Source organism: Canis aureus, chromosome 3 (assembly GCF_053574225.1).
Source record: "Canis aureus isolate CA01 chromosome 3, VMU_Caureus_v.1.0, whole genome shotgun sequence".
In the NCBI taxonomy this organism is placed as follows: Eukaryota; Metazoa; Chordata; class Mammalia; order Carnivora; family Canidae; genus Canis; species Canis aureus.
Window position 1 is genome coordinate 12,162,636 of NC_135613.1, and position 20,985 is coordinate 12,183,620.

A 20,985-nucleotide genomic window follows, 5' to 3' on the forward strand; every position below is an offset into this window, starting at 1 on the left:
TACTTTATAACAGAGAGTTGATAAAATTGGAAGGATACAGAGAAGCGTGGCCCTTGCACAGGATGACACGCAAATTCATGAAGGGTCCCATGTTTTTGTACACCAGCGGGCTGCTGTGGCTGTACTGTGGGTAGATCCAAGAAGAAATAAATTCGTAGGCCTTGTCTGTTAATAAACAATTTATACATCTTTTTTAAAAGGGAGAGAAGGTTGAGAAAATAATAAATTAAATAAATAGATGATAGATAGATGATAAATAGATAAATGATAGATAGATAGATAGATAGATAGATAGATAGATAGATAGATAATAAATGAGTTGACAAACATTTTTGTTTGGCCCCATGCCACTTTGAGCAAGGTAGCTCTTACTACTAATGTGGAACTGGGACAGCACCCCGGCCCTCTGGTCGTATTGGCCTTCAGTGTCTTAGGCACTGACTAAGCCACAGGAACAGCATGAGCCATCAAAGTGAGCTACAGAGAATGTTCCCGGGTGTGATGGCAGGGGAAACATCATCCTCACATTTCAGCAGGTTTTATATGTGCTGCCAGACTTTTTATCCTATAATATGATTAAGTGTGTGAATCTCCTTGGGCAGACCTTTTTCTAAGCTACCGAACACCACTCTGCCCTTTATGCACAACAGAAAGTCACCGGGCTGAGCAAGCTAGTGGGACAAGCCCTCTAGGGGACATGCCTTTTATAGCTTCTCCACCAAGAAGCGCTTTTTTGTGGTTCTTACCAGGGGGCCATTCTGGACAAGAAACTCAGAAACTAGTTACTATCCACCAGAACTAGTTTTCCAGAGAGATTGTCAGGAGTTTTTCTGGCTGGCGCACTAGAACAGGAAATCTAACTCAGCTCTATCACCAGCCCCTCATTGTGAAAGACACCCCTGGGAATCTTTTTTCTCAAGTTCAAGCCGAACTACCATCCCTGGGGGTGGCGGGTGGGAGGGAACAGGAATAAAGCCTTAATTGAGGTCCTCAAATTAAGAATCATTCTGTCTCCAGATACCTGGACCCTTGGCATAACAGGGAGCATTGGGTTCAGGTCAACAGCATGTGGAGGCATGGAACTTCCACTCAGACAGCCTCTCCTCTTCTCTCCCTCCCCTGTGTTCAGAGTGGTATTTCCTCAGCGGAAGTTGGACATGAAGCTAAATGAGGTCATCTTTAAGAAGTATATTATCAATACCAGGACGTTTTACTTCGGGCCACTCCTTTGTGGGAAATCAAGAGATAAGTAAGTGCTCCATTATTTCAGTGCCAATTTCAGACTCTCACTTGGACTCAGGAATAGTACAGACAGGGTTGCTACGTGGACATAACTTTACCAGTGCTGCCTCAGTCAGCCTGGAACCACAGGAGAGCTGGGTTCTGGTGCTCCAAGTTTCCGCTAAGCGCCCAGATGAATGCAGCTGCCATCTTCCCAGCTGGAAAAGCCTTTTGTGGGGAAAGGGTAGGATCAAGAGTTCACTTTGGGATATGTTGTTTGGATGCTTATAAGGAGGTGTAGCTGGTAGTCACACAAAGGAAGAAGCTCTGTGGTTTTGGTTCATAGAGGACATCTATGGGGTTCAACAACATGGAGGTCAGGTCCTAGGGGCCCTAGGGGCCTTTTGGGGATCTCTAAGGATGAAGCCCAAGCAGAGTGAGTTGAGGAGTCAGTGGGAGGTGAGAGAATAGAGACAAGGTATAGAGGTAGTTCTTTGGAAAACTTGGTTATGAAGAGAGACAGAGGTAGTCAAGGATGGGAAGAGACATGGAGTCCAGGGAGCACTGCTCACACACTGTTGTTCTTAGGCTGTTCGGAGGCTAAGGGGACACAGGGAGGCAGAGGTTGGAGTTTCAAGAGGATGTAAGTGCCATTGGTGGTACAGCTGCCCTGAGACAACACAATGGGATATAAAGATGCTGTTTTTGCCATGAAGAGGAGCCACTGCCTCCCACTAGGAGAGAGGAAGGTGGATGGCCTCAGGTGCTGATTCGGTTGGACCTGTGAGAAAGTTCCAATGGTACCATCTCTTTTCTCCATGACGCATGTTGCAAGGTCATTCCCAAGAGAGAAGGAAGTAGAGGGAAGATAAAAATGTTGAGAAAATGTGCCACAGTTTTCGTGGCAAGTTGAAGGAGGGAGAATATTAGAGAAACAGATTAAGGTTGTCAGACAGAACTGGGGGCCCTGAGTGAGGTCGATGGTCATTCGGTTTTAGGGATAACCAGTTCTTTCAGATGTGTACACACTTCTTACTGTGCTGGCAGGGAGGCAAGACCAAAGCTGGACCCCACTCTCAGCACATCTCAGTTCAGTCTAGCATTTATTGTGAGAAGTAGAGTATTTGTGCTCATGCTGACTTGCTGGAACTAGGAATGCTCTCTGTCCTCCAGTGCCTTCATCCCTGGAGTTTATTTCCTGAGAGGCTGGGCCAGAAAACCAAGATGAAGAGGGTTGGCTGATGATGCAGTGAATCTTCAAGGCCCAGTTGAAGGGCTTTAGAGAGAAGGAGGGGGGTCCAGTTGATGGACATGATAGATACAGCAGCCCAGGGTCAGGAGCCAGGGAAATTCAGAAAGGCATGTGTTCTGAGAGCACTGGAACCCCCAGAATCTGGGGCCAGACAGCCCTGGTCCAGGAGGAGAGGGACTACAGCAGCCCCAAAACAAGGCCCCGTACAACCAGGTATTATTTATTTATTTTCTTCAACCTTGCTGAGCCTCAGTGTTCTCATCTACAAAATGGGAAAATAATGACACCCACCCACAGATTTGGGAAGCTGCACTAGATAATGACTTCTTAGCACATGAGACTTAGCACAGTACTGGCTGGTGGTGAAGACCAGCACTCTGTCTCCCTGACCCCGATTTGTTCTCTGCCATTTGCCCTCCTTCCTTCCTCCAACACCACCTATCCAAAAAGCTTTCAGACTGTTCCCAGGCACCCATGAGTGCTGTGGTGCCTTTGCTCTGGTCTCTGATGATGTGCATCTTCACTGGCATTCCTGTGCCTTCTGTGGTTCCTCTTCTGTTCATTACCACTCACTGAGCAGCTTCTCATGCCAACAATGCTCAATGCTATGGATCTTTTCCTAAGTCACAAAGGAACAGAAACAGCCTCGTAAAAGTGAACCACGCCACATGGATCCATGTCAGAACAGTAACGGTCTTGTACGGGTCTAAGAGAAGGAGGGAAATGTGATAATCTCTAAGGCAGATGTGACATAACAAGTGACTCTCATAGGATCATGTCTTGTGGGAATATAAGCCCTGGGAATGATAGAGCCACACATTTCTCAGAATTCTCTGCAATAATGAGGCACCTCGTTGGCTCAGTCAATAGAGCATGCAACTCTTGATTTCAGGGTCGTGAGTTCGAGCCCCACATTGGGTGTAGAGATTACTTAAATAAATGAATAAACAAACTTTAAAAAAGAATTCTTTGCAATAATAGCTCACATTTATTGCGCATTTGATATCTGTAGCTTTCCTGAAGAGCCTTAGGTGCACCATTACATTTAATACTCGTAGAAATCCTAAGAAGTGTTGTCATCCCATCCTAGAGATGAGGAGATCAAGGTTGGCAGGGAGGGAGGTCAAGCCCAGCTGCAAGTCTTCGCAGCTGCAAAGCTTGTGTTCTTAGCTGCCACACCAGTGCCTCCGTGTACACACTACCCTCTGGCATTGCCATATTCTTCACAGTCTCCTTTGCCACCTGAACTCCCAGTCAATCCTTACATCAGCATCCCTAATTTTTGTTCACTTCCAGGTACAAGTCCTCCTTGTTCCCAGGTAACATGGAGGCACTGACAATCCTGAACAATTCCCCAATGGTTGCGGAGGTGTTCTTCTGTTTTCAGAATGATGTCAAAGCAAGCACCTACTTCCTGGAGCCCATCAACATGATTCTGAAACCCAATGAGAAGCAGGTATAGTCTCATAGTAACAAGTCCACCAGGGCAAGTCTTTCTTTGGAAATTTGAGGTCTTGGCATTCTCTGCATAAATGTACTGCTTTAATGCTTCCCTTAGACACTGAACGTGTGGGCCTACCCTACTGCAGCTGGTGTCTTTGAAGACTGCATTATCTGCTGCATCAAGGAGAACCCAGAGCCAGCTGTCTTCAAATTAGTCTGCCAAGGGGTCCGTCCAGAACTAGAGCTGGAACCCAGACAATTGCATTTTGACCGGCTCTTGTTGCACAGGTTAGAGCTCTGGATGATCCGAGGATTGCGATGGGATTTAAAGAACATTTAGTTCTAGGGTGGCCAACTCATCCTGATTTTTCTCAGGACTCTCCTCATTCTAGCACTGAAAGTCCTACATCTGGGAATACTTCTGGTCCTATACAAACCAAGATGATTAGTAACATGTCCAGGACCAAACCCACTCACCCCCTGCCAAATCAACTGCCAAAGTGTGTGCATATCTGCATTTTTCTCAGGACTCTTTTTTTTTTTCAGATTCTCTAAGAAGTCCATTACCTTCAAAGGCTAAGAATCTTTGGTTTAGAAATTAGAGCACAGAGAACACTAGACTCAAACTGGAACTTAACATTTCATTCACTGGCATTATATTATTCTAAATAGAAAATGTTTATTTGGGGGGCTACTGGCTGAGAATATTATGAGATGTATCCTACATTCCTTGACATTACCACCAGGCCCCAATCCCTGATAAACACTGGTTATTGAGCTAAGCAATGATTGAAATAACCAGAGGTGGTTTTTCTGACCTGCCATAATAAATCAGAATCATTCAAAACTGATGGGATGCCTGGGTAGCTCAGTGGTTGAGCCTCTGCCTTTAGCTCAGAGCATGATCCTGGAGTCCTGGGATCGAGTCCCACATCAGGCGTCCCATAGAGAGCCTGCTTCTCCCGCTGCCTATGTCTCTGCCCCTCTCTCTGTGTGTCTCTAATGAATAAATAAATAAATAAAATCTTAAAAAAAAAAAAAAGGATCATTCAAAACTCATGAAATTTCCTTTGGTCTTTGCAGAAAAGAATCCAAGGTAATTCTTCTGCGCAACATCACACCCCTGCCTGTGGCATGGAGGATCACCAGCCTGGAGCACCTGGGTGATGACTTCACCGTGTCCACCATGCAGGGAATCATCCTCCCGAAAGCTGAGTACAGCCTGCAAGTGCACTTCCAGCCCTCCAAACCTGTCTACATCAAGAAGATGATCCGGCTAGAGGTGAGGCTTCACACATTTCCAGACCTGATCCTCAAAATGTGTACATATTGGTCTCTGACCCACTACCAACACGCACACACACACACACACACACAGAGCCAGGTCTCCCTGTTACACTCTCCTAATTGATCCCTGTTTAACAACCATGGACCCACAGTATCTTGCTCTGCACATCACTGTAAGCTCCATAAATGCAGTCTCATTAGTGGCTGATTTCCTGAAGCCACAAACAAAACATTCACTGAGTGCAGAGTGATGAGTGAGGCAGTGAATGATGTTACCATCTCAAAGCAGCCTGATCTTCCTTTGAACAGGTCTGACTATTAATAATTCTTCCTTGGGTTGGGTTCAGATTTCCAACTGTTATTTATATAAATTAATCCTGTTTCTACTTTTTGGCCCATTCAATGGACCCAATCTCTCTTATCACCCACCTATGACAGTTCTTAAGATAGCTGAACACAGATACTGATAGATTCATTTAATCAACAATTGTGTGTGAATATCAGAGGGTGATAGTCAACATTTAAACATCAGTCTCCATCCAGACACCAGTCTCTGCACAATGAACCCAGGCCACATGGCTGGTGTCAGCTTCATCCTTCTGGTGCTGGATCATGGAGACTCTAGAGGTTCCCATGGTGAGAGTGGTGGGGGAGGCAGATAAGAGGAGATACTTGGAGGTCAAGTGACAGCTATTTACCAACTGATATGGAAACTTTTTAAATTTTAGGTATGATACGGCATCCCTATGTGTTCCAGTCAGAGCAGACACAGTGGGTTTCCCCTCAAGCCCCTTCAAAGTGGTCTAAGGCTTCTCTTCCCCAGATTATATTCCTTCAACATCTACATGAGGAAATGCCTTGCTTTCTGGTCCATTTGAAAAGTGTTCTAGTGAACTCATTTTATTTTATTTGTGCACTTCTTAAATTGTTCATCCTATTTTCCCCAATTATAAATTTAATCTCCACCATCACCACCCCCCCCACACACACACACACACACACTCCAATAAGAAAGCAAAGGAAATAGAACGCTCTGGGTGCATGGCATCTATCAGGAGAAAGATACGGTGTAAATTCTGGAGCTGATAATACAAATTCTTTGTCCCATTTTTCCCTCCTGCTGCCAGTCCTTCTTGTCATCTCTGTCAAAGAGTAAACAGCAAAAGAAGGTAAAACTGAAGTCAGTTCAATTTGCTCTGAGAAACATTGACAAAATGTGTGATGAAAAAAAAGATGGAAACTGAATTAAAACTTGAGTTTGGTGACAGCTATAAATTTCCCCCTCAACACCAAAGCACAAGTAATGGGTTGCTGGTGACTTCATTTCTCAACTTGAGACTTCAGTAGAGAGGCAGGGAGTCTTCAGGAGAGCTACCCTCACTGCCAACAGCTCTTCCCCTTGGTGAATGGACCCTTTATCACCCCCTGCCCCTTGTTTGTCTCAAGAGTTAAAAGTTGAGTCCAGATGACAGCCAACACTAGTTCAGGTGTTCCTCAGGACAGAAGGGAAGGAGGGGACAGTGAGCAGCTGGGAGGGGGCAGGCTTGGTTTTTGTCTGTTTTTTGTTTTTTACATTTCCAACTGGAATAGTACAAGTGTTCATTTAAATAAAACATCTGAAATTTCCTGAAGAGAAACAGTAAAACACTTATTTTATATGAAACTCTAGCACTTTTTCCATTGATTGAAGCAGAAACAAAGAACAGAAGAATTCAGATTTATAAAATTAGTAAAGCAAGGATGATTTACAAGGTGTAGGTTTTCCATTTCAACTATCAGAAAAATGCCCTTCAGGTTTATTTTATAAGTTCCAAGGAACACTTTTCTGCAGTGCATACTCACAGCCCCAACTTCAATAACGTAGTGGCAATCATGCAAAAAATTTAAACCCCATAAATGGACAAGATGAAAAATGCAGTCCCTTTTCCCCATTCTCATATTAATTGTCTACATTGCATTTCCCAAAGGATGTTATGAGGGTACACTAATGGTACCAAATGCTCAGTGAAGACAAGAACTAAATACGTTTTTAAAATATTCTCCATCACGTCTCTTTCCTCATCATTCCCACTGCATGGTACATAGTTCAAGCTCCAAGTCCCTGTGGATCTTGCTTTTACTGAAGAATCCCTTTTATCCTAACAGGTTTTAGATGCAGACAATCTTGTTGGTGTTGTTCAGATTGAAAACATCTTGGTCTTTGCAGAGTCTTATGACGTCGCCTTAGACATCACCTTCCCCAAAGGTCTGTTGGCCCCTTCAAGGATAGGGTATTTAGAAGTCACATCTTTTAATGCAATAGATTTCTTATGTAGAAGAAGACTAGTAGTTGTTAGGGAGGGTGTGGAATTTCAGCAAATAGTAATGCAAGTCCCAGAGTAATGTTGGCAACATGACTATGAATCTCAATTTCTCCAACGGGAGATGACAAAGGATGGCCATAATAAAGTTGGCAGAACTCTTTTCTGAACAGCCATCCGAGAGTAAGTACTTATCTTCCTACCTGCATTAGCCTTTTATCACTGCTGTAATAGGTTATCACAAACTGTGTGGCTCCAAACAATACAAATTTATCATCTTACCGTTCTGTAGGTCAAAAGTCCAAAATTGAGCTAACTGGGCTAACATCAAGGTGTCAATGGAGCCACATTCCTTTCTGAAAGCTCTGGGAGAGAATCCATTTCCTTGCCTTTTCTATCTTCTAGCATCCTTGGCTCACGGTTCCTTTTCCTCCATCTTCTAAGCCAACAATCCTGGGTCAGTTCCTTCTCATGCCACCATTTCTCCCACTTAGGTCTCCCTCTTCTATTTTATTGTGATTATGTTGTGTCCACCCAGAGAATCCAAGATCTTTCTATTCTAAACTCAGATGAGAAGGAAGGAAGGAAGGAAGGAAGGAAGGAAGGAAGGAAGGAAGGAAGGAAGGAAGGGAAGGAAGGGAAGGAAGGAAGGAAGGAAGGAAGGAAGGAAGGAAGGAAGGAGGGAAAGAAAGAAGGAAAGAAGGAAAGAAGGAAGGAAGGAAAGAAGGAAGGAAAGAAGGAAAGAAGGAAAGAAGGAAGGAAGGAAAGAAGGAAGGAAAGAAAGAAAGAAGACAGATGATTAGCAACCTTCATTCCATCCATCATTCCTCATGTAACCAAACATATTCACAGGTCCCAGAGATTAGGACGTGAACACCTTTTGGGAGCACAGGGCATTATTCTGCCCACCACACTGCCTTCATGCCAGATTAGGCCCCTCCATTTTAGCATGCAGTTCTCTTTTATTCTCCCTTCTTCTTCCTTTCTTCCTTCTTCCTTCTTCTCTTTTATTCTTGCCCTCCTTCTCAGCAAGATTCATAGGACATGAGAGCTACATGTTTGCCTAGATGTCATTGGTCTTACGCACAAGGATATTTATTGCACCATTATTTGTAATAATAGAACATTCGAAATAACCTATCTATTGAAGATGGAACATTATTACTATAGAAATAATATTGTAAACTGTGAAATAACATATCATAGTATATGATATGACCATTAAGATTACATTTATAAGAAACTTTTAATTATATAGGGAAATGCTTATGATGCAGTGCTAAGTTAAAACAATACAAATTTAAATGTAATATTCTAACTATATTTCTTAGACACTTGATGCAAAAAAAAATTTAAATGCCAAAAACTTTAGCTATTAGAAAGCATGACAGGAAATACAGTGGTCCTAAGATGGAAGCTAGAGCTACTGAAGTTGAATTCAATGTAAGAGCAGCGTCTATTGTTTGTTTGCTGAAACTCAATTATAGGAGGGCTTTTTAGCCACAGTGTTTTCAGAAAACAAATTCTCTGAACTTGTCACCATGGATTTTCCATGTGACTTCAAAAAGAAGTTCCCCCACTTCTCACTCCCTCGCCATCCTCTCACCCTCCCCACCCCCCATCCTGGCCCCTGGACTCTGCAGGAGCTGAAGGAGGCCTCGACTTCGGGATTGTGAGGGTCATGGAAGAGGTGAAACAGCCCCTGCAGCTGAAGAACCGTGGGAAATATGAGATCATGTTCAGGTAACCTGAAAACCATCAGGCACATAGTCATCCACATCCACTTATGGGGAGAAAAATGTTATCTGAGAGATAAAAAAACAGAAACTTGATTGAGGAAATCATAAGAACCATCTCTGCTTTTAGCCTCTCTCAGGCTTCAAGTGAATGGAACTCCAACTATTAAGAGCAGAGACTTTCACACTTCTCTCAACTCTGTGGCTTTACAGGGACCTTAAGGTCCCTCTCGAAGCGCCCAGAGCCACAGAGATCTGGGGGTGGGAGAGAGATTCACAGGGAGAGGTTGGGAGGAAGATGTACTAGGTGAGGGAAGGTCCTGAGGGTGGAGGGAGAGACTAGACATGAGGACCTGGCTGGCCTTCAGCTGTCCTTCCCTCCTTTCGGCTCATATCTGTTTCATACGTTGGCATTACACGTAAGATTCCATGTGGGGAAGAAAAGGGATTTTTGCAATTTTCTTTTTTTTAATTTTAAGAACCACTGTGTTGTAGAACCCAAATGATGGCCTGGTGGAAAGGAGTGCCAGCTTGTGCTCATCTCCTGAGATAAAATATGAAACACTAAATAAGGGAGATTTCTCAGAGAGGAAAGGGTGCCAGTGGGTGGGGGAGGGAGGAGGTCACTCAGGCAGGGCCACACAACCCTTGCAGACAGTGCCAACACCCATGGCCAGTCTCTTCTGGGGAAGATTGTCCTTCCCCTGGAAGAATAGATGGTTGATAAAGGGACTTGCCCTCATAGACTTAGAAGAAATTCCATGCATTCATGATAGTTTCATTTCAGCTAAAAAAAAAAAAAAAAAGGCTGAAATGAGAGAGGTCCTACCTCAGGGCTACCATAACTAGACCCATACATTGAAATATATAAATATAAATATAAACTTAACAAACCTAGAAGAAAGCCATTGTCACCTTAGAATTAGCACTGAATGGAGTCTTGGCCACTTGTGAGCTTTGTTGTAGGTTATCATGGAGCATTAGTTCTGTTCTTCTAGGTTACATGGACTAACCACCCTCAGGTTGGAGCAGATGATCAAAATTCATTGAAAGGACTTGCAGTGGGTGCCTAGGTGGCTCAGTCCATTAAGCATCTGCCTTCAGCTGAGGTCACCATCCCAGAGTCCTGGGATTGAGCCCCATATTGGGGTCCCTGCCCAGTGGAGAGTCTGCTTCTTCCTCTTCTGCCTCTGCCCTTCACCCTACTCATTCTCTCTCTTTCTCTCTCTCTCTCTCCCTCCCTCCCTCCCTCTTGCTCTCTCTCAAATAAATAAATAAAATTTTTAAAAAAAGGAAGGAAGGAAGGACTTGCAGAGAATGGAGGAAGCTCAGGTAGCAAGCATGTAGCAGTGGAGTGGCTAGGTCTCCTAGAGTGTGGGAACACCATTTAGGTCCCCACAGCAACTCCAGATGTCCCACCTCAGCTTGTATTCCTTGCTCCTGCTCCAGTCCCTCTGTCATTCTCATGAGTCTGCTGCTCTCTGTGGCTTTTCACCTCGTCCACATTGGGCCATGGCCTCCCTGTACAAGTACCTCTGTTAAATGGCCTCTCCCTCCACTTTCTCTCCCTCTTTAGATCCTCTGACTTCTGCATCACTGTTCCCTGTGTGTGGGCTGTGTTCAGTCTCAGAGAGGGGAGGAGGAAAGGAAGGGAGACAGAGACAGACAGACAAATGGATGAATTAATTTAGTTGGTCCTTATCCAGCCTCAAGTGGCCCTGTTAGAGATCTCCCACAAGATCTCTCTAGTGGTACTTCTAGACGCAGTGCTTAAGCAGGACCAGAGGCAAAGCGACACTCAACAGTCTGGAGTCTCCTCTCTAGTATCTTGGGTTCCCCATAATGACTGCAGCTGACCTTTCATTCCTCTCTTTCAGCTTTTCTGTGGATTCCTTAGGGATTTTGTCAACCAATGTAAATTCTATGATCTCAGTCCAACCCAAGAAAGGCTCATTAATTCCAACGGAAAAGCCCACAAATGTCCAGGTGTCATTTCGTGCCAAAAAGGAAGTGAAGTTTGAGCACCAGCCAGTTCTGCGCTGTCAGGTACAACAGCTCACAGGGAGGATTCACTCAGTGGCAGGATTGTTGGACTCATTTCAAAAGGAAGAGTACATGGTCTAGCCCATGTTCCAGGGTTTGTGTTTTTGGTCCCAAGCTAGCAGGCAGAAGTAGGTCAAGTGGGGGTGGGAGTGCAAAGTCATCAGGAATCGAGAGTGCCAGACAGGCAATATAGCCTGTTCAGTCAAGTACAAGAGCAGAGTGGGGAAGTGAAAGAGGAGGTCAAGTCAGTCCACGTTGATCCATGGGTGGTACATAGTAAGTTTAATATCAGTGTTTGCTAATATTGTTGATGCAATAATATAAAGAAAATGAAATTGACTTCATTTTAGTGATGAAAACAGAGAATGAAATAGACAGTCCTGGGAACCCTGGGGCACTGTGGCTGACATCTTCCTACTTCTTCCTCCCTTTCTAGATTATCGAGCCCAATATCACAGAAGGAGGTGAAATCATTGCCAGCATCCCAATTAAGTTTTCTGTGAACGCAGTGTACTCCAAATACAACATCAGCCCCTCCTCCATCATCAACTTTGGCGCTTTGATCTGCGGCAGTCGGAAAAGCATCACCTTCACCATAGAAAATCAAGGTGTTACGGACTTCAAGTACGCCCTCTACAGGCTGACAGGGGAGAGCCCCATTCATCAAAAGAAAGCGTAAGACAAGTATTTACTTAACTCAGGCCATTCCCTGGTTAATTAGCGCATTCTCTTTTACAAAGAGTTTTCATTTATTTTATCTAAATTCACCCAATCCCCTTCTGTGGGATGAGGTCAATAGGGTTTTAAAATGGCTCATCCAAGATTGGGCAAGAAATCAACAGTAGATCTCAGTTCTGAACCCATATCTCTGACCACAGATTTCATATGCTTTCTTACTGCTGTCAGATATATGATAAATTTAATTGAACAGATGTAAAGGCTTCCTCATGGGGTTGTGTCTATTGCCCTGGTGCTTCTAGAATGCTACAAGACTCACAGGAAGTCATTGTCCTGGTTATTGTTCTGTAGGATGCTGGGGGGCTATTATAACCACAAGCTAAGTCAAAAGAAATCATAACTGTGCTTCATGTGGGGGCGTGCAGAAGGTACCCGGGAAACGTAGACTAGAGAAGCATGCTACACCTTCTATCCACCAGGACTGCTTTGCTTTTACCTTCTCTGCATGAAGATGCTGTATCACAACAGCTTAGTTGTTCCAACAGCAAAACTCCGCATCCTTCAAAAAGCAGCTCTTAATCAATGCACTGAAACAATTTACCTTTTTGAGTGCTTTTAGTTGTCATGTTCTTTTTATGGCAAATTTAGGATAGTTTTACCCATTCCCAAGGCGCTTTGTCCTGACTAATTAATTGGCTCTCTAATTAATTAATTTGAAATGGACTTTCCAATTAATTGTTTTAAATCCGACACACCTTGTTTGTAATCGTTTTGCATTTTTGTAGATATCCTCTTCCATTGTTTGCTAAGTTTGGACCTATTAAGAAATTTTGAGTTAAGCTATATAAAGACTCTTTCAAAAGAGAAAAAAAAAAGTCCTACCCTTTTTCTCAGTGGCTTTTATAATAAAACTTGGTGAACGATTCTTGCTTATTAATACTGATATTTGCTTCACACACAAAAAAAATAATGTCTCTTTCTTCCAAATTTAATTTCAACTTAATTTTTTAGCATTTATTTTATAATAATTTAATACTGTTTATAGATGTATTTGTATTTTGCTTTAAATTGTTTTTAATTTTAGTTTGGTTTTCATTTTAGTATATACAAATTCATGCAAAATGTGCAAAGGGGGTTGAACTTAGTTGTTATGGTCATTAAGCAAGTGAATGCTCAACTGTATAAAACTCTCAAAAGTTTAAGACTGCACCTCAAATGCATTTGACATTGTAGGTTAAGTGGCCTCTAGACAAACTAATTATTGGGTAAAACAGCTACCAGAACCTATGTTTAAGCTATTGCTTAAACTCAGTTTTAAAACACCATGACTATAAATGTGAAGAAAAAAGGACAGAATTTAAGTTTATTTGACATTTCACTTTTTTAAGATCAGGTTAATCTACAAATGATTTTCTAGAAATAATTTTCACACACTGCTTTTCAGAGAACTCACGTAAACATTTAAACATTATTGTGTTCTTGCAGTAATTTTCAATGTCCTTATGAATCATATTTAATAACTCTAATGACTACAAAGTTTTCTTACAATTGTTAAATGAGGTTGGCTAATGATATATAAATAAGCTGACTTATTTATAAGTCACGGGGTACCCCCGTGGCCATCTACCCCTTTCCTAGGAAAAGAGACAATAGAACTAGTAGATAGGTAGTATTTAATGTCACCACCTCAACCTGAGAGTGTACCCTTGCTTCCTTAATCAGAGTCAGCCATATTAGACATGCAAGATCCCGGGAAAGCGATAGCTTCTACAAGACTAGCCCTTCCAAAGCAGCCAAGTTCTCTGATGCTGTTCAAAAAGAAGTAAACATCCCAAACCAGGTGAGCACCCTTTCCTTGTCACAAGAACTCTGGAAGGCCACCTCCCCACTAGTTCCCTCCTGAGTAAGCCTTGCAACAGCTACCTCCCTAGCTAGTAGGATCTGAACCAACTGTGGCAGCAATACTAGTTCTATTGAAACACCACTTCATTTTCAGACAAGCCATTGATATTTATTTTTTTAAGCCATTGGCTTTTAATTTAGATATCCTCTTTTGTTTTAAAACCTTCATTGGCTCCTCATCACCTTAAAATTAAGTTTCAGCCTTCATATATATTATAACCAAGAATCATTTGTTTATAAGAAAGAAAGCCCATTTGGACTGGCTTAAATAAAAGCAGATTTTAAGACTTCTGTTCTTGTACAATGAAGTAGATATACCTTTCTTTATTCTGTCCAACTAAATACAACTAAAAACTCTGCACATTGTGTGCAAAACAAACATTAGAAGACTAAAAGGTAGAGAGAAAAAAATCAGACCCAGACCATTGGGACCCAATGAACATCACAATGGTGAGTTCCCTGAGTTTTATTTTTGCTTCATGTATCTAACACTGGGTGCTAAAGGAGCCAGCAACTCAGAAACATCAATAGACACAGACCAAAAAAAAACCCCAACCAAAGCCTGCTCCCACTAGCCAAAGGACCAGGAAAAAGAGCAGCCTAGCAGGATAGAAACTTTCAGATAAGGACTATTCTATTACAGTCAAACACAACAGGAAAATCTGTGGCCCTACCTAATCTCTGCTAGCAAAGGACATTGGGGAGTCTAGATTTATACCCTATCCAGCTTCTCATGAGGTACCCCAAAACCCTGACAAAGTTGTGTTTGAGAATGCCCAGTAGGGAGCTAGGGTTTTCACTATCCCCTACCATTGTCAGTGAAGCCACCCCATGGGAAGACTTGATTTCCACCCCAACCCAATGGTAATGAAATGTTCCTTCCTCCCCTACAATGGACTTCCCTACCCTAAGGCATCAGCAGAAGAGCAACAAGGCACTCTACCCTTCCCCACCAGGTATGTATCTGTCTAAGACTAGTGGGGAACAGGAACTATCATCCCTGCCTAGCAGTTGTAAGAGTGAGGAATCTGGACTACCACCCCACCTAGTGGTAATGAGGCAGTGCCCCCATGTCCTTTGCCAGAGTGGTGTCAGAGAAGGTCAGCCCAAATAGATTTAAATAAGATCCAGAGTCTCATAATTGCCAAGATTCCCAGGTTTCAACTCAAAAAATCACACACCATACCAAAAAGTAGAAAGATCTCAAACTGAAAATAGACAGGTAATAAGTTCCAGCATTGATATAACTGTTAGAATTATCTGACAAAGATTGTAAAGCAGTGACATAAAAATGTTAAAGAGCAATTACAAATATGCTTGGGATAAATGAAAACATAGTCAGTTCTCAGCAAAGAAAAAGAAGATATAATGAACCAAATGGAAATTTTGAAAGTGAAAACATAATCAGTGAACTTGAAGACAGAACAATAGAAATTCCTATATCTCTTTCCTATTGCTCCCATAACAAATTACCTCAAGTGTAGTGGTTTAAGACAATACAAACTTTTTAGCTTATACTTCTGTAGGTCAGAAGCTTGACATAGGTCTTACTGGGCTGATGTCAAGGTATTGGCAAAGCTGTATTCTTTTCTGGAGACTTTGGGAGAGAATCCATTTCCTTGCCTTTTCCAGCTTCTAGAAGACATTTGTCTTTCTTGATTCATGATTTCCTCCCTCCATCCTCAAAACAAGCCATGGTGGATCAAGTTCTTTTCACATCACATGACTCCAGCCTCCTCCATAATGATGTACCTTAGGCCTGCTTTTTCCACATATAAGGACCCTTGTGATTACACTGGTCCCAGGATAATACACCATCTCAAGGTTCTTAATCATATCAACAAAGTTTTTTTTCCATATAAGGTAACATATTCACAGGTTCCAGGGATTAGGATGTAGACATCTTTGGGGAGCCATTATTCTGCCCAATCCAAACCAGAGAGAAAATAGACTCTGTTTTGAGTTCTGTTGAAAATCTATTTGAGGGATACCCAGATGGCTCAGTGGTTAAGCATCTGCCTTCGGCTCAGGGCGTGATCCTGGAGTCCCAGGATCGAGTCCCCCATTGGGCTCCCTCCATGGAAACTGCTTCTCCCTCTGCCTGTGTCTCTGCCTCTCTCTCAGTGTCTCTCATGAATAAATAAATAAAATCTTAAAGAAAAGAAAAGAAAATCTATTTGAGTCTAATGAATAAAAAAATTAACAGACCATGAGGGACCTGTGGAAAAACTCTAACATCCCTGTCATCGAAGTTCTAGAAAGAGTTAAGAAATAGAGTTGGGCTGGGGCTACCCTGGACTGCTCAGTTGTAGAACATGTTACTCTTTATCTCATGGTCATGAATTTGAGCTCCACTTTGGGAAAGAGATTATAAATAAATAAACCTTAAAAAAAAAAAAGAAATAGGGTTGGGCTGAAAATGTACTCAATGAAATGATGATTGAAAGCTTTCCAAATTTAGCAGAAGATATAAACCTATAGATTCAAGAATCAGGGCAAATCCCAAATAGGACAAACCTAAATAAATCCACACCCACATACATCATAGTCACACTTCTAAACACTAAAGACAAGAAATCAGGGCACCTGGGTGGCTCAGTGGTTGAGCATCTGCCTTTGGCTCAAGTCATGATCCTGGGATTCTAGGATTGAGTCCTGCATCAGGCTTCCCACAGGGAGCCTGCTTCTCCATCTACCTATGTCTCTGTCTCTCTCACTGTCTCTCATGAGTAAATAAATAAAATCTTTTAAAAAATAAATAAAGACAAAAAAATCTTAAAAGCAGTGAAAGAAGACACCTTCCGCATAGGGGGACAACTATTTGAATGATAGCAGATTTCTTATAAAAAGCCATAGGGGCCAAAGGAAAGTTGATCAACATTTTGCAAGTGCAGGAAACAGGTAACTGAAGCCTGAATCTTATATCCAGCAAAAATATACCCCAGAAACAAATGGAAAATTAAAACGTTCTCAAATGAAGGAAAACTAATTTGTTACCAGCAGGTCTCTCAGAAGACTGGCTTAAGGAAGTTCCCTGAACATAAAGTAAATAATAAAAGAAGGAATTATGGGGACAGCTAGCTGGCTCAGTCAATAGAGCATGTATGAGTCCTGACCTCAGAGTCATGAGTTTAAGTCCATGCTGGGGGTAGAGATTTCTTGAAAAAAATTGGGGGGCACTTGTGGGGGCTTAGTTGGTTAAACGTCCAACTCTTGATTTCATTTCAGGTCATGATCCCAGGGTTGTGAGATTGAGCCCAACTTTGAACTCTATACTCAGTGGGGAATCTGCTTGAGATTCTGGCTCTCCTCTCTCTGCCTCACTCTCTCCCCCGCCCCCATCAAAGAAATAAATCTTTTTTAAAAATCCTTTTTAAAAAAGAAGGAATTAGGAAACATCAAGAAGGAAGTAAAAACATGACAGGCAATTATGTGTGTAAATTCAATAGACTTCCCTTCTCCTCTTGAATTTTCTAAATAATGTTTATCAATTAAAGCAAAAAATTATAACACTGTCTGATATGGTTCTAAGTGGATGTAGAGGAAATATTTTAGACACTTATAAAAGGCAGAGAGTGAATAAGCAATTGATCGACAACATGGCAAATACTATACCTGAGATGTGTGTGGAGGAAAAAGCTCCAGAAAGGTGAAGGAATGAAGTCTTACTGTTCCTGGTAGCTGTTAAAAGTCATTGAAGGCTTCACAGAGGAGGAAAATTTACTTGTATATTAGGATTGTGGTCAGCTACAAGTAAGAGAAAATCCAACATTAGTGATCTAAATAGATAGGATATGGGAGGTTCTTCCTTTCTTTTTTTCATTAGCTTAAGGGTAGAATTTAGTGATTCATCAGTCACATATAACACCTAGTGCTCATCACATCAAGTGCCCTCCTTAATCCCCATCACCCAGTTACCCCATCCTCCCACCCATCTCCCCTCCAGCAACCCTCAGTCTGTTTTCTAGAGTTAAGAGTCTCTTATGGTTTGCCTCGGTTATGTTTAAATAAGGTAGGCAGTTGCTTGTGTTGGCTTAGAGACTCATTGGCGTTTGTGATTCTCCTGACTTTTCTTCATGGCCCCAACATGATTGTAGCAGCTCCAGCCACCAAATATGCACTGAAGGCAAAAATAAAGAGAAAGTAGGTACTCTGCACTCTCTGGACACCAGTAATTATTGATTGCATTTGGATTGAATTTTCTACATGTTGGTTTCTATGTCTTCTCAAATATTTTCTTCTTTAACAGAATAAAATTTATTTAACATACATAATTTTCTACATATGTTTCTATAACTCTCATCCCTTCTAATATATGTTATGTTTGGGGTTGGGGTTTTTTTGTTGTTCATTTTTGCTTGTTTGTTTTACCTTCTTCACTTACTGTATCTTCTTTGCCCTCAGTGAAGCAGCCTCTCTATAATACCCTAACTTTCAGTTACAATGGCCTTGTCTGCTTTCTCACCTTGGCAGTTCACTTACAAGGTCACACCCTGGATCTCACATCAAAGGAAACTTAGGTACCTCTGGACTCTTGATTTCTAAGATTCCTTTCTCTGACCATCATTCCTTTATCCCCACTTACTGCTTCAAGTCCACGCATCTCAGCTGTTCTTTGTCCTCAGTGTGACCTAGCTCCTTTGAGACAACACTCAACTGTGTTCTTATTTCCCAAACCTTCTCCTTCTTACAAATTTATATTCCCCCAACAGTGCACAATATATTTTTGATACTATCCATTCAAACAGGTGTGAGGTGATATCTCATAATTTTGATTTGCATTTCCCAGATGATAGGTGATCAACTTTTCTGGTATGATTATATTAAGAACCTCGAGATTGGGGAGATTATCTTGGATTATCCTCAGCCCGATGTGATCATAAGGATCTGGGAGTGGTAGGAGGAATGGGGAGATGTTGGTCAAAGGGTATAAACTTCCAGTTATAAGATGAATAAGTTCTGGGGATCTAATATTTGCATGGTGAATCTAGTTAACAGTACTGTATTATATTTTTGAAAGTTGCTAAAAGTAGATCTTAAATGTTCTCATCACAAAAAAAAATGGTAATTATGTAAGCTGATGGACGTGTTGACTAACTTTATTGTGGTAATGATTTTGTGGTATATACCAGTATCAAATTAGCACATTGTAGCTCTAAACTAATACAATGTCATATGTCAATTATATATCAGTGAAGCTAGTTGTGGGGGGAAGAAGAGGAAGGAAGCTCCTAGGAACCAGAAGAGTGTATGATAATATCCCATTTTTTGAGTACTAATTCTTGCCAGATGCTATGTTAATGCCTTACACACATTTTTTCTTTTTCACTGAAGCCTCCAGGAACTCAAGGTAGGGGCATTAGCCCCATTTCATGGATAAACTGAGACTCAGGAAAGTCACTTATCAAAGATCAAATAGTTAAACTATATCAGGGGTAGGATTCAAACTCATGAGTATCTGACTCAGGAATCTACAACCTTAACAGTGTTCTGTGCCCCTTTGCCAGCAGATTCCTATCTGGGTAAGAGTTGTACAGACATGGAATATGTCTGTTTCCTTAAGCTCCCATCCAGTCACAGTTGGTCAGAAGGAATGTGCATAGAAAGAAACACAGAGGGAGCCTGTCCCTAAAGATTCCCCATTCCCTCCCTTCCTCCAGGAGAAACCTGGGGTTCAGAGAGAGCCTGGAGGAGAGGCCCCACCAGTCCCCTCTTAACACCATCTCAAAACTCTGGTGTAAGGGCTTAGACTCTCACTCACTCTACCTCCACCCCTCCCAACCCCTCCACCTTTCCTGCAGGCTCGCTTTACCCATGGCATGTTCACTGTGTACCCCGGGTTCGGCTCCATCCCTTCCGGAGGAATTCAAGTGATCACTGTCGACTGCGTGGCTGACCCGGTGGGAAGGTGTGAGGAATTCATAGCCATCGATATATCTGACCGAGACCCAAGAGACCAGCCAGCTGGCATTCCTTACAGCTTGCTGGCCGAAGCCTGTCTGCCAGGTACTGAGCACTCAGAATGGACAGCACCCTCTTTTTTTTTTTTTTTTTTGGACAGCACCCTCTTAAAAGACCCTCCCCTTCTCACCATGCAAATGTTTAGCCGAAATGGCTGCACTGCTTCCTATGGGTCCTTAGAACTCCCTCTAGTGTCTTTAGCCATATTTTTCCTTAAAAGACTTACAAGGCATATACACCTAAAAGATTTGCAGCTTTAGACTTCTAGTCTTCTAGAGTTTGGTCCAGGAATTCTCAGACAAATAGTGCTATCTGGGAGTCATGGTGTAATGGGATATGGCGCAAGACCCAGGACCACTGAATCCTGCTCACGGCCCACCAATTCCCTATAGGCAACATATGTACAGAGAGCAGTGATCAATGACTGTGCATACTCTAGCTTTAACTAGGCAAGATTCAGGTAAAGTGCAGAGAGAACTCCTCTTGCTTTGACCATCAGAACCCTGTTGCTTTGCATCAACATGGGCCAAATGCCCACTTCCTTCCTGAGCCCACCCCAGATCCCAGATCTAACCTCTCCTTACCACTGGGAGAAACATATTGGTTGGGGTCTGACAACAAATAAGAGCAGTACAAAAAAGGAAGAGAAGATGGAATTTGTGCCATCACTCCCACCCCCTTGTGTGAATTCCTCTACAGCTCCTCTATATATGACTGTCCTCCATCAGAATCCACATCTTGACATTAGCAATTACAGAAAAACAGAAACTGGGCTATCAGGCCTTGTCTCTCATTCTCTCCAGCCTTTGTGACTGACAACAATGCCTTGATATTTGAGGAGCACCAGATTTGTAGCAGTGCCAACCTGCTCAACATCCTACAGACAATAGAGAGTGGAGGGCTGTTCGTGGAGGATGAGAACAAGTTCATCTTCTGCAATGTCCTGGTGGGTCATCAGGCCAAGGCTCGGTTCAAGATTAGCAATGTGGGAAAGATTGCTTGCGATGTGAACATCGTAGTTAAGCCTGTATCCAACAAGGTAAGCAGCCCCAAATGGCCCTGGCCCACTGTAGTTGGCATGAAGCCTTGGAATGAGCTCTTAGAAACCCTGATCTAGAGCCACTAGACCTGAGTGGGGATTATCTGGCTCTCAACCCCTGCT

At 42.4% G+C, this 20,985-nt stretch overlaps 1 protein-coding gene, 1 long non-coding RNA gene and 1 pseudogene across 9 annotated transcripts in view; 2 read left to right on the forward strand and 1 right to left on the reverse strand.

The window, feature by feature from the left end:
- HYDIN (HYDIN axonemal central pair apparatus protein) overlaps window positions 1-20,985 on the forward strand; it is a 384,136-nt gene that overhangs the window by 300,917 nt on the left and 62,234 nt on the right. For all 8 annotated transcript variants that reach the window (XM_077889901.1, XM_077889900.1, XM_077889907.1 and 5 more), the window contains 11 exons: window positions 1,130-1,249; window positions 3,770-3,929; window positions 4,032-4,204; window positions 5,000-5,198; window positions 7,349-7,448; window positions 9,147-9,246; window positions 11,117-11,285; window positions 11,719-11,957; window positions 13,683-13,800; window positions 19,664-19,868; window positions 20,627-20,862. In XM_077889901.1, coding sequence (XP_077746027.1) covers window positions 1,130-1,249; window positions 3,770-3,929; window positions 4,032-4,204; window positions 5,000-5,198; window positions 7,349-7,448; window positions 9,147-9,246; window positions 11,117-11,285; window positions 11,719-11,957; window positions 13,683-13,800; window positions 19,664-19,868; window positions 20,627-20,862 — 1,819 coding nt within the window. The remainder of the gene's footprint in view (window positions 1-1,129; window positions 1,250-3,769; window positions 3,930-4,031; window positions 4,205-4,999; window positions 5,199-7,348; window positions 7,449-9,146; window positions 9,247-11,116; window positions 11,286-11,718; window positions 11,958-13,682; window positions 13,801-19,663; window positions 19,869-20,626; window positions 20,863-20,985) is intronic.
- Window positions 3-97, forward strand: LOC144311601 (U6 spliceosomal RNA; annotated as a pseudogene).
- Window positions 17,474-20,985, reverse strand: part of LOC144308991 (uncharacterized) — a 57,714-nt gene continuing 54,202 nt past the window's right edge. The window contains exon 4 of the long non-coding RNA XR_013375152.1: window positions 17,474-17,609. This is a non-coding gene — a long non-coding RNA (uncharacterized LOC144308991). The remainder of the gene's footprint in view (window positions 17,610-20,985) is intronic.